The sequence below is a fragment of the Chiloscyllium punctatum genome, chromosome 15, assembly GCF_047496795.1.
Source record: "Chiloscyllium punctatum isolate Juve2018m chromosome 15, sChiPun1.3, whole genome shotgun sequence".
NCBI lineage: Eukaryota > Metazoa > Chordata > Chondrichthyes > Orectolobiformes > Hemiscylliidae > Chiloscyllium > Chiloscyllium punctatum.
This window is the reverse complement of record NC_092753.1, coordinates 5915646-5930724: the sequence shown is the minus strand read 5'-3', so window position 1 is coordinate 5930724 and position 15079 is coordinate 5915646. Positions and strand designations below refer to the sequence as shown.

Here is a 15079-nt window from a genome sequence, read left to right as displayed (position 1 = left end):
TAAACATTATTCAGTCTTTACACCATGAATTTATTTCTTCAAAAACAAGTTGGCTGCTAATTTGATTGTTATGCTAATAGAAAACATTCACCACCACCTTCAATGTACACATTTGCTTGGGTAAACCATTGTCAATTATAAAGGCGCCACCTATAACTTATTGTACTGTTCTGGAAGGTACAGTAAGTGTTGGACCTACATCGTAGGTTTAAATAGCACCTTGGATGTTGAAATCTGTCTCATAGGGCTATGTCAACAAACTCTGACAAAGTCAACAGTAAGACAGACGACCAAAGCTTGGCAAAGAGGTCAGTTTCGAGCAGCATTTTAGAGGTGGTGATGAGCAGTGGAAAGATTTATAGAGAGAGTTCCTGAGCCTGCAACACATACAGCTGAAGGACAGCTGCCAGTAGTGATATTATTGAAAAAAAACCCAGAGATTTACTGGGGGTGGGGGTGGGGAGAGGAGCACAGAGATCTTGGAGTGGTTTAGGGCAGGAGAGAGTTAAAGAGCTGGGGATTGGGAAGCCCTGGAGATAAGTGAAAACAAGGATGAAAGTTTTAAGGCATTTGCGGACTGTGAAGTAGTCTAGGCCAACAAACCTTGGTGATCGCGAGCAGACCTCGGTGTAAACTGGGAGGAAGGCAACATTGTTTTTGAGGAGCTCTAATTTATGGAGGAGGAAACCTCTCCAGTAGCAGTTAAAGTTAAGAGGCACAGTTAATATTTGCAGCAGCAGCTTTATTGAGACCATGATATAGCCAAGTAATGTTCCAGTGGTCGAAGTAGACAGTCATTGTGATGGTAAAATGTGTGGTCTGAGCCATTTTGGGATAGGACACACAACCATGGCCTTCAAACAATTGCCAGGACAAGGTTCGGAAATTGAGTTTCTCGTGGGAGCCAAAGACTGTAGTTTTTATTCCTCAAAATTTAATAGGAGGAAATTTCTGCTTATCCAATACTAGATGTCAGACAAGCTGATGGCAGACCCAGGACAGTGGAAGGATTGAGAATGACAGTGGTGGGTTCATGCTAGGTACCATCCACCTACACTGAAAACTAAAATTATGTTTTTAGATGATACTGAGGGACACCATGTAGATGAGAAATTGGTGACAGTAAGGATAAGTCCTTGGTGGACCCCCAAGAGTGGCAGTTTGATAGCACAAAGAGAAGCTATTTAATTCTATGGTATGACTAGATTGAGAGCATGGAACTAAATGAGTGCAGTCTAGCCCAGCTGGATATTAATGGAAATTTATTGGAAAGAGGATGATTGGATCAATGCCATTAAAGACTGTAAGCAGCTCATGAGTTATGAGGAGGGATATCTTGCTACATTCAGTCATGTTGGGTGTCACTTGAGATGCAAAAACAGATGTTGTGGGTGATAGAATCTGAATTAGAGACAAATAGTGCTGGAAATACTCAAGCAGGTCTGGCAGTGTCTGTAAATGCAGCGACAGATTTGATGTTTCAGCACTGTGGTGCATTCTGACGGAACATCACAGACGTGAAAAATGAACTCTCTTTCCAACTTCACAGATGCTACCAGGCCAGCTAAGTATTTCCAAAGTTTCCTGTTTTAGAATAATAACTGCACTAATGTCTTAAATTGACCAACTGTGAAGCTCTTTGAGACATCCAGAAATCAGGAAAGATGGTTTGTTTAATTCTTGCTTTAACAAAACTGCTAAACCACCTTTAAACTACAGCTGCACACATGGTGTTAATATTTGCAACATCTGTGTATTTGCTTTTATATTAATATTTATATTTCTGTTTGTTAGGTTACCAGCTGTTCCAACAAAAACGGCAGTGGGTGAGCCACCATCAAAGGTTTGTTTCTGTTTTTTTTAGTCACTGTTTTTACTGTTGAAGGCATTTTATAAAAATCCTACAGTAGTATCTTTTATTTTCTCACTCCTTCATTTCCTAAGTTCATGACATCTGAACAAGTAAAGGCACCAATACCAAATCTACCCCCATGATACAAATACAGCTAAACTGCTGGTGAATTAACATACAATGGAAAAAGGCTGCAGAGAAGTGTGGTCTGGTCTCTTACTTCACTTGTTTGTGAAAATATCCATAAAAGGATCTGTTTCCTACACTCCTTTTCATGAGTATTAAAGATTGTGTTCCCCACTGTGTAACAAATTTACTTTCTGACTAGCATTAATAGAAAATGTGCCCAGTAGTATGTAAATGAGAAATCTCTGACTAGCACAAACACTAGAACTGTTCCCTATTTTTAAAAAACATTCATCCCTATACTGATGTAACTGTGACTGAAATGTTTGGTAATGACCATATTATGGTAAAATTTAGTGCTCAATATTTAAGTATTGAAGGATTTTTGTAAGCATTTGAAGAGGTTGCTTGCGCACTGCTGATCTTATGTTCTTGTATAACACCAATTTGAGTTGTTTGGAGGAGGAAAAAGTGGTTTCCACAGCAGGAAAAAGCACTGCTTCATTGTAAGCTATTGCTGGTTGTGTAGACAAGACTTCTGTCTGTGAGACTGTTTCATTGAATATCTGCTCAGAGTTTGCTGAGGCATGAATTGTCTGAAATACAGCCATCGCATGTTTTAGAGATTGTTTTGGCAAAGAGCTTTTCTTTTCCTGAATTGAAGCTCGCATCATGTCAATGTGGCACAACTTGTTGAACAAAAACCTCAAACTGCCATTACAGAAAAGGAAAATATCTGACAAACCAGTGGAGGCTGAAGAGGACTATACCAAGTTCAACTCCGATTCCAAAGAGAAAAAGGTGAGGGGCTTCCTCATTTTGCACTCTCAGCTGTGTTATTGTTTTAACTGCATTTAACATCAGGATCTGAAAGCAAGTTGAATCTCAAGTATCTTAGACACATTAGAATGTATTCTGTCTGCTTTGAGAAGCTACTGTGCACTACTGAGCAACACCGTCCAAATTCCTAGATTCCTTTCCCTTAAAAAAAAGTAGAAAATTGAAGAATAAGCTATTCAGCTCATCAAGTCTGCTACTTCCTGAGGTATGATTACTAGCTAATCCTGTTTCTCAACAACATATCCCATCTCTCTCCATATACCCATCGATTTCAAGGCATTATAGAGATGTCAATCATTTTCTTAAATATATTCAGTAACTTGACCTCCACAGTCTGTTGCAGTGGCATATTCCACAGATTCACCACCATCTTCTGCATGAAGTTGTTTCTCCTCATCTCAGTCAAAAATGGTCTACTGCGTAACCTAACAGCATGGTAGATCACTACCACCACCCCCTACTCTCTCACAGCCAGGGAGAGGACATCATCCCTGCAAGCAGTCAATGAGATCACAGTGGGTCAGGCCGCATCCATGGAGAGAAAGCAAGCTAATGTTTTGAGTCTCGATGACACTTCAGCTGCTTGATGTACCTGATTCTTGCTTCCAATGACCATTGAACAAAGGCACCCAGGTCCCTTTGTACATCAACATCTCCCAATCTCTCACCATTTAAATAATACTCTGCCATTTGTTTGCCTTACTGAAGTGGGCAACATTACACTTCTCCGTGTTATACTGCATCAGTCGTATCTTCACCAACTCACACAAATGTGTCTAAGTCACCTTGAATTCTTTACTTCACCTTCAACCTTCTCAATTTCACTAGTTCTGTGGCATTATCAAACTTGTAAATATTACATTTGATTCCTTCTTCTGAATTGTGATATAAATAGTGACTAACTGGAGCCCAAGCACTGATTCTTGTGGTGTCCCACTAGTCACTACCTTCCATTCTAAAAGTTACCCATTTATTCTTTCTCTGTTATTTGCTAACTAATTATCAGTCCATGCCAATATATTACCCCCCAATTCCATGTGCTTTAAACTTGCACACTAACCTCTTACTAGGGCCTTTATCAGAAGTCTTCTGAGAATCTAAGAACACCACATCCCATTGATTCTCACTTCTTTACTCTACTAGTGTTCTCTTTTTAAAAGAAAACTCCCAGTAGTCAGGCATGATGTCTCTTTCATAAATCCTTGTGGACTTTGTCTGACACTGGATTCTTAGAAAATATCAACAAAGATCCCAGGTTCCCTTTCCAGTCAGTGCTGAGTCTGGAATCAATTAGTATGAGTACCTGAACCAATGAGTCCATTGGTCATTGACCAGTTTTAAATTCAAACTCTATTCAAATGGTTTGCAATCTCTTAAAGAATTTGTAAAACTCATGATATTTAGGAGTAGGAGCTTATAAAGGAAAACAGCAGACTTTAAAAGTACAATACAATCCTGCATAAAGTTTTCTGCAAGCTAAGTTGTAGCCACGTTTTTTTTTGGTAAAACGGTGATCTGCATAATCTCAGCTCTTGGACAATGATGGCTAACAAAAGTCGGAAATGCAATCTTTAAACATTAAGAGGTCACCCAGGACTGAATTGGCATATCGACTTGAAATGTTCTAAATTTGAAACCTACTAATTATCTCTTTCAATGTGTCACAAGTTGTCTGCCGATACCCATGTCCGAAGTTGCAAAAGATGAAATAAATTGTGGAAAGCTTAGGCTAGGGAGTGTGTTGGCTGCGGGGTGGTGATGGTTAATGCCAGTAGATACTAAAGAGGATCTTCTCACCCACAAAGAGGAGAATGGCAGTGGAGCAGGTTTTGGAGGCTTTAGGAACTAGGTTACTAAAGCTAGCCAGATAGTGTGCAGCAACAAATAAGCTATTGGGCTGTATTGCCAGAAGAAGAGTCTAAAAGTGGTGATAATTTATATGGAGCCCCAACTGGAGTACCAGACACAGTCCTGGACTCTACTTTAAATATAATTGGAGTGGCTGCAGTGAAGGGCAACTAAACTGATGAATGGGATTGAACATCTGATTATGAGGCAGTACTATAGATGTTGGAGTTATTTCACTTTTATATGTTGATAGATTTTATTTCACTTTTCTTGCCTTCTACGTTGAGGGGAACAGTTTTCATAGCCAAACAAAAGCAATCTGCAATGCCCCCATGTGGGATGTTGCACAATGACATTATTTCATCCCCTCAGGAAATATGAGCTTTCATTTAAAAAAAAGCAACTTCAGATGGATCGCATGTTTACTTGCAATCCTGGATTTTCTTTTTAAAATGAAGACAAAGTAAAAGAACACTACCCTCAGAAAGAGATACATTTTTATACATTAAATTCTACATGAGAGTTCCCTTCTGAAAGATGTCCTGAATCCGATCATATTGTTGTCACCATGGTGGAAATGGTGAACTGCAGAAGAGTGAGGGTGCTTAAACATCATTTCCTCCTTGAGTATGTGATATCTGCACAATTTGCACATCCTTGGAGCTGCAGGAGCAAGAAAATAATTTTCTGGAATTGCATCTGGGTACGTGACCTTTTGTGTGGATAACTTGGCACATTTAAACTAGTGTAAAGTGAAGCCGCAGTTCAAGAATATGTTCATAAACAAGTTGTAATCCACTGTTTTCAAAGTCAAGTCGATCATGCTGTCAAAATAAATGAAGAGATTCAAGTTTGCTCATGCTGCAACACAAATATTTAAAAGTGCTGCTTAAGTCACAAAGTACAGCAAAATGTTAAGTGCCCTGCACGGCGAATTTTGTTTGATTCTGTGATGGTGGAGAAGAGCTGGTACTAACCATGCTGTCACTCGATTGTGGAAGAACTTCCAGAATTAGAAGTTGGATTTATTGATCTTTGGTACCCTTCCACCTTTAGAAAAACTGTGAGTTTCACACCTCTGTACATGAAACTAGGATCCCAAATATCTGCCAGATGATACAGAAATTCCTTATTTAGTTTGGCTTCACCAATGTGCGTGATCAAACATTTTCTGTGCTGAAATACATCAAATCTTACTATAGATCCCAGATAGCTGACCAATGTCAAAGCTAATTTATTCCGTATTTTTACAACAAGAATTACATTGGTCCTTGAAGCCATTGTAAAGAGGGCTGACAACCTGCATTGTTCATATTAAGCAAGAAGTGCCTGAAATAGGGAGTAGGCTTGGTTTCATTATTGTAATGTGTCATTATGAAGGTATGGTACAATAAGATTTTATGTTTATTTCTATGAAAACTTAATTTAGCACTTGGAATAAATTTTGATAATTGTTAGTCAAGTGGAGAATTACTGATGAGTCAGCAAAGCTAAGAATATTTAAATGCAAAGACGTTATCTAGGAATTTATGTAAATGATTTGGATGTGAACATTAGGAGGTATAGTCAGTACGTTTGCAGGTAACACCAGAATTGGAGGTATAATGGACAGCGAAGAATAGGATCTTGATCAGTTGGGTCAGTGGGCCAAGGAGTGGAGATGGAGTTTAATTTAGATAAATGTGAGATGCTGCATGTTGGAAAGGCAAATCAGGGCGGGACTTTTACACTTAATGGTAAGGTCCTGGGGAGTGTTGCTGAACAAACAGATCTTGGAGTGCAGGTTCATGGTTCTTTGAAAGTAAATTTGCAGGTAGATAGGATAGTGAAGAGGTGTTTGGTATGCTTTTCTTTACTGATCAGAGGATTCGGGAGGTCATGTTGACGTTGGTCAGGAATATTGTGTGCAATTCTGGTCTCCCTGCTACAGGAAGGATGTCGTCAAACTTGAAGGGGTTCAGAAAATATTTACAAGGATGTTGTCAGGGTTGGAGGGTTTGAGCTATAGGGTGAGGCTGAATAGGATGGGATTGTTTTCCCTGGAACATCAGAGGCTGAGGGGTGACCTTAGAGAGATTTGTAAAATCATGAGGGGCATGGATAGGGTAAATAGACAAGATCTTTTCCCTGGGCTGGGGGAGGCCAGCACTACAGGGCATATGTTTAGGGTGAGAGGGGAAAGATTTAAAAGGGACTTAAGGGGCAAATTTTTCCTGCGGAGGGTGGTGCGTGTATGGAATGAGCTGCCAGAGGGAGTGGTGGAGGTTAGTGCAATTGCAACATTTAAAAGGCATCTTGATATATGAATCGGCATATGAATAGGAAGGGTTTGGAGGGCTATGGGCCAAGTACTGGCAGGAGGGACTAGATTGGGTTGGAATATCTGGTCGACATGAACGAGTTGGAGCTAAGGGTGTTTCCGTGCTATACATCTCTGACTCTAAATGAGCACATTTTTATGTAGTGCAGTCCACCGAAAAGTTTTAGATATATAAATTTTTTCCAACAGAAACAACATATTCATTTGGTTAAAATCAACAAACACCCAATGCTGCAGTTTTCCCTCAGTGCTTGTTGAATGCGAAAAGTAAAATTGTCATCTTTGTTTGATCACGCATGCTTCAATTCGTGACCATTTATGGCACCTTTGCCAGAGCTAGATGTGGGCCTCAAGCCAAAAAGGCTCGCCCTGCCGTGGATTAAAGAGACGATGGCAGTGTGACTGGAAGATTGGCTATGGGACAGAAAGCAGAACTTTGTAAACCAGAGTTCAACCTTCTTCAGAAGCTGAAAGCAGGGCCACTGGTCTTTTTGATGTATAGTAATGAAGTAGACATGGGTAAAAAGGAAATATGTTCAAAGTTTGCATTTGATACAGAACTTGGAAAATGTAGCAAGCAATGAAGAGGGTAGTAATAGATTTATAAGGATGTAGAGAATCAGAATGGGAGGGCGGTGGGAGACCTGATTTAATAAAGGATTGTAAAGTGATAAAGTCTGAACAACGAGAGGCAATATAAACTAAATGGTACAGGCACAGACATGCTTGAGGATGTTTGCAAGCAAATTTTTGAATGTAGCAGCAGACCTCTGTTATAAAAGCAAGTGGGATTCTTTGCATTATTAAAGTGGCATAAGAGTGGATAAAGTAAGGAAATAAGCGAAAGCTTTTCTTTTTTTAAAAAAATAAAGAACTCTGGTCAGGCCTCACCTTTGCTCTGTTCTGAACACAATACATTCAGGCTTTGGAGAAAATCTCCACTGAAATGGTACTGGGAAGGCGCCCTCAGTTATATACAGAGACTAGAGAAACCGGAGTTGTTCTCAACCTTCTGGACTTGGGAGGAAATTTGAAAGATGTATTGAAAATCCTAAATGGATTTGAGCAAGCAGTGACAGATTGGTCAGATCAGAGAACATTGGTTTTAAGGTGGTGGGTTAAAAGAAGTGGAGGTGACATCAGTAAAACAAAACATTGCGTATGAAATAGTTGTGGTCAGGGATTATTGTTGCCTGAACAGGTGGAAGCAAGTTGTAATTTATTTTTATTCTATCTGTCGAGCCACATTTTAACAGACCCCTCGGGCAAATGGGACTTCAACCCAGACCTTCTGACCCAGAGGTATGGATTCTACCACTGTCACAAGACATGCTGGAAGCATATTCAGTTTCAAAAGTTTCAAATATTCATTTCAAAAGTGAATAGTGTATTTATATCAGTGAGACTGAAAGAATCAAGACCTGTTGGGGTGGGGGAGAAATACAGGGATGTAAAAGTAATGAATAGCTCTTACAAAGAGCCAGCATAAGCACAAAGGAATGAATGGCCTCGGTGTCATCCAACTACCTGCCTGTGATGCTCCTAAATATTACCCTGAGGATATAATGCTTCAGGACTTTTCATTTTCATCCTCCTTAATTTCAAATTCCATTCTTGGACTGCTTTCATACCACATTAAAAATTGATAACACCCCTGCAATAAATTACAGATTCTAAACCCTCTTGTTCAATAAAGATCAGATCATCAAGTTATGACTTGTATGATTGTGAGAGTTGTTTGAAACTATGATGGGGTATAACATGAACGGTCATCAGGAAAGAAATGAGATGATTGAGAGAATGGGTTTTGAAGGCCTCTGTCATCTTTGATCAATTTCCTGGAAACCTGGACTGAAAATGTAACGAGGTAAAATGGATGATGTATTGGCCATCACTTCCCAGTGGTATAAAAGAACATGGAGTATGTTCAGTAGTATTGTCCTGGAATGATAATATAGCTGAAAGGGTTAAATTGTGAAGGTAGGTTGCAGAAACTATGGTTGTGTTACAGTGAGTTTAGAATATTTAAGGCAGTATATTGTAGGAATTTGTTAGAGTAGCTACACAGAACCCCTCTTCTATTGTGGGGAAATCTAGGAAATGATCGCCATAAAAAGATGACAGTGACGACTCACAAGAATGAAAGTTTGAACAGAAGGGGGAAAAGTGGTTTAAAAATTCCTTTGTAATAGAAAGTTAAAGGAGGTTAAATATAGTTTTCGAAAACTATGTCAGATTTGAAGAGGCCAAATATTGAATTATTTTCTTTGCCAAAATCTTAACCGAGAAGACAGAGACTAGGTTTATCAATGAGAATTTTCCTTTTGCAAACAGTGCAGGAAGAGCATTCAAAGCTTTCTCATTGTTGGCTATTATGGCAGATACCTTCCTGTAACTTTGTAGAAGGGAGTTAAGTATTTGAAAGGGGAGAGTATAAAATGATGTAGAAAATGGATGGGGTGACCGGATTGGAATGGTCAGTTCTGCAGTACGTGCTATAGCAAATATTTCCAAGAGCTGTGTTATGCAGAACACTTCAACTGACCCAGAAAGCCAGTGCCCAGCATCAGCTGTTTGGTGCAATTCGATAAATAAAATCAACATTATTCTGAGCACAATGCTTTTTTTTAAAAGAAGGAGCTTTAAATATGTAACTTAAGTGCTGCAGTTTGTTTTTTATTGTAGTACTGACTGTTGCTTTTTCTCCTCAGCCCTCCAAGATGACAGCTGCACAAAAATCTTTGGCAAAGGTTGACAAGAGTGGAATGAAAAATATATCGGCTTTCTTTGCCTCAAAGAACAAAGCAGCTACAAAATCTACATAATGTTTTGGTGAATATTTCTTGTATGTTTTAAATAAAATTTAAAAAATGTTTTGTAAATTATTGCAGCGCCTGGCATTTTTGTATTTGAAAATAATAGAGACTGGTTTATTATTATTACCTAAATTTTACGATATTCTAGCTCAGGCAGATTTATATACACAAAGCCCCTTCTTAGTGATTTGATTATATAGTATTAAAATATTCATGTCTTTTGAAGTGTCTCACGTAATCTCATTGTAACTCTCTGTCAGTCATAGCGTATGATTATAAACTGGGTTTTCACCTTACCTTACTGTTTTGAAGTCCGACAACTGGAGCACTTTGCTCCCAGGAACCACTCGCCCATTTTTGTGACAGTGAATTTGCATAATTTCTGATAAATCTTCAGTTTTACTGCATTTTCAAGAATATCCTGATTATGATGGGTGGGTTCCATTACCAAATGATCCACTCCCATTCATTGAAGCTTTCCCAATGCGTTGCCAATAGTCACTCCCATCCATTGTTTATGTTGAGCTGATACTCAGTTCTCCTCCTCTTATTGGTTGAATATTTATCCACCTGTTTGAGCTGCTGGTGTAGTAGCGTTTACCAGTGATTGAGTACATTTTAAAAAAAAGTATTGGTTATTGGAAAATTGGATATAAGTGCCCCTGTTTTCGAAATAGCATGATATACCCACCACCACCCACATTCCTATATTCTCTGTTTTCCAGACTATGAGATAGTAGCTCTAGATTCTCACATGAGGAAACATCCCTTTTTTTGATCTACCTTCTGAAGCCATCTTGTAGCTTTCAATCATGTTGTGCCTTATTTTTCTAAACACAGTGGAGACAAGCCTAGCCTGTGAAGCCTTTCATCATAAGGCAGCACATTCATTTTAGGATTAGTCTAATAACCCTTTTCTGAATTCCTTGCAACGCATGTGCTCACTCCTATTAAATGAGTTGACCAAAACTGTGTACGGGACTCTACCACTATCTGTATAACTGAAGTATAACCTCCCAATGTTTTCCGTCCAATTCATCTTGCAATAAATGATAACATTATTCACTTTCCTAGTTACAAATTGTACTTGCAAGCTAAACTTTTATAATTCCTTGTACACCTAGTTCCTCTGGCCATTGCATCTCAGAACTTGACAATCTCGAATCCTTTAGATAATGTTGTTTTTAATTTTTCCTGCCAAAATGGACAATCTCATGATTTCCTGTGTTACACTCCATTTGCAGTCTCCTTGGCCTCTTGCTTTTTCTATTATAGACTCCCAGGCCTTTTGGCCATAATCGTCCATGCTAACCAGGTTTCCTAAACTGAACGTTTCCTATTTGGTTGTGTTTTGCCCATATCCCTCTGAACCTTTCCTGTCCATGTACCCGTCCAAACGCCTGAAATGTTAACCTGTCTATATTATTTTGTAATCTCCTTATGTACTCTTAGCCACTATTTATCTTTGTCATCAGCAAACCTAGCAACCATATATTGGTCCCCTTCATCCAAATTGTTCATATAAATTGTAAAATGTTTTAAAGTTTTGCAGTGATCCCTGTGGCAACTGCTTATTACATCTTGCCAATCGGGAAATGATGCATTTATGCTGACTGGCTAGCCAATAGGAAACAATCTTCTATCCACGTCAATATGTAAACCCCCTTTACTAAGAGCCCTTAAAAGTTCTGTAATAACCTTTGATGTGGTATCTGATAATGCCTTTTGGAAAACCATGTACAGTATATTTCCCAATTCTTCCTTATCCACAGCCCTGTGTTACTTATCCAAAGTACATTAGGTTAAGTGTGATTTTCCTGTATTGCCTGATTACCATGAACCTTTCTAAGTGTTGTGGTATTAATTCTGTAACAATTGGATCTAACATTTTTAGCTTTCTCTTGTACTCTTAATATTTTCCTCATTAATGTTTTAGTCATTCTGTATTCTTTCTATTCCATCCAGTCTTCTAACCTGCTACCTGTCATTGCACAAAGATATGCTTTTTCTTTAAGTTTGACACTATCTTTAAGTGTTTTGGTTGACCATGGATGATGTTGAACCCCTTCAAACGCTCCCTTCTCACTGGAATACATATATTTTGGGTAGTCTGGCACTGAACCTCAAATTGCCAAATCCAGAGATTATTGCCTTTGAGTTCTCTTCTTAATTTGGTGCCTAGATCATTATACTGACCAAGCAGAACCTCTTTGCTTATCCTGCCTATTCTGTCAGTGTTTACAGGGACCACAACGATCAAATTTTTCCCTCGCGCACTTTCAATCTCTTTGATTTACAAGAGAAAGCATATTTGATCATGGTGGCAAGAAATTAACCATCTCACACAATGACAGCAGAGACTTGATAAACTTACTGAAGAAAATCTTTTTCACAAATGGGATTCCAGATGACATTGTTTCAGATAATAGTGTGGTGAATGAAAGCTTTAAAAAGTTCATAACAGAATCTGGCATGGATTGTATAATTATTAGTTCTGCTTCTCGTCCATATTCCAGAGAAGAAGCTGGTCAGGCCAAATTACTGCAGACGTTGAAATCTGTACTGAAAACAAAAAGTGCTGGGAATCACAGCGGGTCAGGCAGCATCCATGGAGAGAGAGTAAAGTAACTTTTCAAATTTAAATGACCTTTCATCACAGCTCTGATGATGAGTCATCCAGACTCCAAACGTTAGTTTGCTGTCTCTCTGAAGAAGCTGGTAGAGTAGTGAAAACCACAAAATGTTAGGGACTGCGAGGAGTGATCAGTTTCATTGATGTACAGCATAACCCCCTTGGGTAATGTATATTTGCCAGCAGACAGAGATATGTGCCAAAGGCTAAAAACTCAAATTCCGTTTACAGCAAAACCTCAAACCAAATGCCACATCTCAAGACCACAAGGGAATAAGAATAATGGGGATGATCAAAAGAGAGGAACCGGTGTAATTCCAGGCATAAGACAAAGGCTTTTTATCAACTTTGGTAACAATTCCAAAGGTGTGGATCAGGGATAAGTCTCAGTCCTCAAATGGAAGAGCAGCCATGTTTTTGTATTGTTGAACTGTATTAGAAACATTCAGAAGGAACAGAAAAACCTTATTATTACTCGATGCAGCAAGGGTGAGTAAGTTATAACAATGACCAACTTTAGGCTAGTGAAAAAAGGACTGCGTTGTCTTCCCCAATCTCCTCCGACACCATGCACAGCTTCACGCTACTATCTTTGATTGGCCCTAATCTTTCTCTAGTCATTCTTTTATTCCTGATATACCTTTAGAAAGCTTGAGGATTTTCCTTGATCATATTTGCCAATGACCTCTCATGTCCCCTCCTGGCTCTTCTTAGCTCTCTCTGAGCCTTCACATCTCATCCTAACATAAGCCTCCTTCTTCCTCTTGACAAGAAATTCAACTTCTTTAGTAAACCACAGCTCCCTTACTCGACCACTTCCTCCCTGCCTAACGGGTTGTCAAGGGCACATAGTAGCTGTTCCTTAAATAAGCTCCATATTTCAATTGTACCCATCCCCTACAGTTTCCTTCCCCATCCTATGCATACTAAATCTTGCCTAATCACACCATAATTACCTTTCCCCAGCAATAACTCTTGCCCTGAGTTATATACTTATCCCTTTCCATTTCTAAAGTAAACACAACCGAGTTGTGTTCACTATCACCAAAGAGCTCACCTACCTCCAAATCTAACACTCGGCCAGGTTCATTACCCAGTACCAAGTCCAGTGTGGCCTCGCTCCTTGTTGGCTTGTCTACATACTGTGTCATCCTGCACACATGGGACAAAAACTGACTGATCTAAAGTACGTGAACTATTATATTTCCAGTCAATATTTGGAAAGTTAAAGTCCCCCATAACAACTACCCTGTTACTCTCGCTCCTATTCAGAATAGTCTTTGCTATCCTTTCCTCTACATCCCTGGAACTATTCGGAGGCCTATAGAAAACTCCTAACAGGATGATCTCTCCTATTTCTAACCTCAGCCCATAATACCTCAGTAGACGAGTCCTTAAATATCCTTTCTGCCACCGTAATACTGTCCTTGACTAACAATGCCCCATCTCTCCCTCTTTTACCATCTTCTCTGTTCTTACTGAAACATCTAAATCCCAGAACCTGCAACAGCAATTCCTGTCCCTGCTCTATCCAGGTCTCTGAAATGGCCACAACATCAAAGTCCCAGGTACCAACCCATGCTGCAAGTTCACCCACCTTATTCCAGATGCTCTTGGTGTTGGAGTAGACACATTTCAAACAACCTTCCTGCTTGCTGGTGAACTCTTGCAACCTTGAAACCTCCTTTCTGACCTTACTACACTCAACCTCCAGAATACTGGAACAACAATTTAAGTTCCCATCTCCCTGCTGAATTAGTTTAAACCCTCCTGAAGAGCATTAGCAAATACCCCCGGGATATTGGTGCCACTCTGGTTCAGGTGTAGACTATCCTGTTTGTAAGTATATCAGGAATAAAAGAATGACTAGAGAAGGATTAGGGCCAATCGAGGATAGTATTGGGAAGTTGTGTGTGGAGTCCGAGGAGGTAGGGAAAGCGCTAAATGAATATTATTTCATCAGTATTCACACTGGAAAAAGACAATGTTGTCAAGGAGAATACTGAGATAAAGGCTACTAGACTAGATGGGATTGAGGTTCACAAGGAGGAGGTGTTAGAAATTCTGGAAGGTGTGAAAATAGATAATTCCCCTGGGCCGGATGGGATTTATCCTAAGATTCCCTGGGAAGCCAGGGAGGAGATTTCAGAGCCTTTGGCTTTGATCTTCATGTCGTCATTGTCTACAGGAATAGTGCCAGAAGACTGGAGGATAGCAAATGTTGTTCCCTTGTTCAAGAAGGGGAGTGGAGACAACCCTGGTAATTATAGCCTTACTTTGGTTGTAGGTAAAGTGTTGAAAAAGGTTGTAAGAGAAAGGATTTATAATCATCTAGCAAGGAATAAGTTGATTAGGGATAGCCAACAAGGTTTTCGTGCCTCACAAATCTTATTGAGTTCTTTGAGATGGTGACCAAACAAGTGAATGAGGGTAAAGGGGTTGATGTGGTGTATATCTGCAGGCTCCCTGCCTCTATTCCTGATGAAGGGCTTTTGCCTGAAACGTCGATTTTCCTGCTCCTCGCATGCTGCCTGACCTGCTGTGCTTTTCCAGCACCACTCTAATCTAGACTCTGGTTTCCAACATCTGCAGTCCTTGTTTTTACCTATAGTTTTCAGTAAGGCATATGATAAGGTGCCCCACGA

The 15079-nt window shown here is 39.5% G+C and overlaps 1 protein-coding gene across 1 annotated transcript in view; it reads left to right on the top strand.

Moving 5' to 3' along the window:
• The window catches only part of rnaseh2b (ribonuclease H2, subunit B), a 43356-nt gene that overhangs the window by 25640 nt on the left and 2637 nt on the right, over positions 1–15079 (top strand). The window contains 3 exon segments of the mRNA XM_072584523.1: positions 1795–1843; positions 2702–2779; positions 9698–9818. Coding sequence (XP_072440624.1) covers positions 1795–1843; positions 2702–2779; positions 9698–9811 — 241 coding nt within the window. The 3' untranslated portion in view covers positions 9812–9818.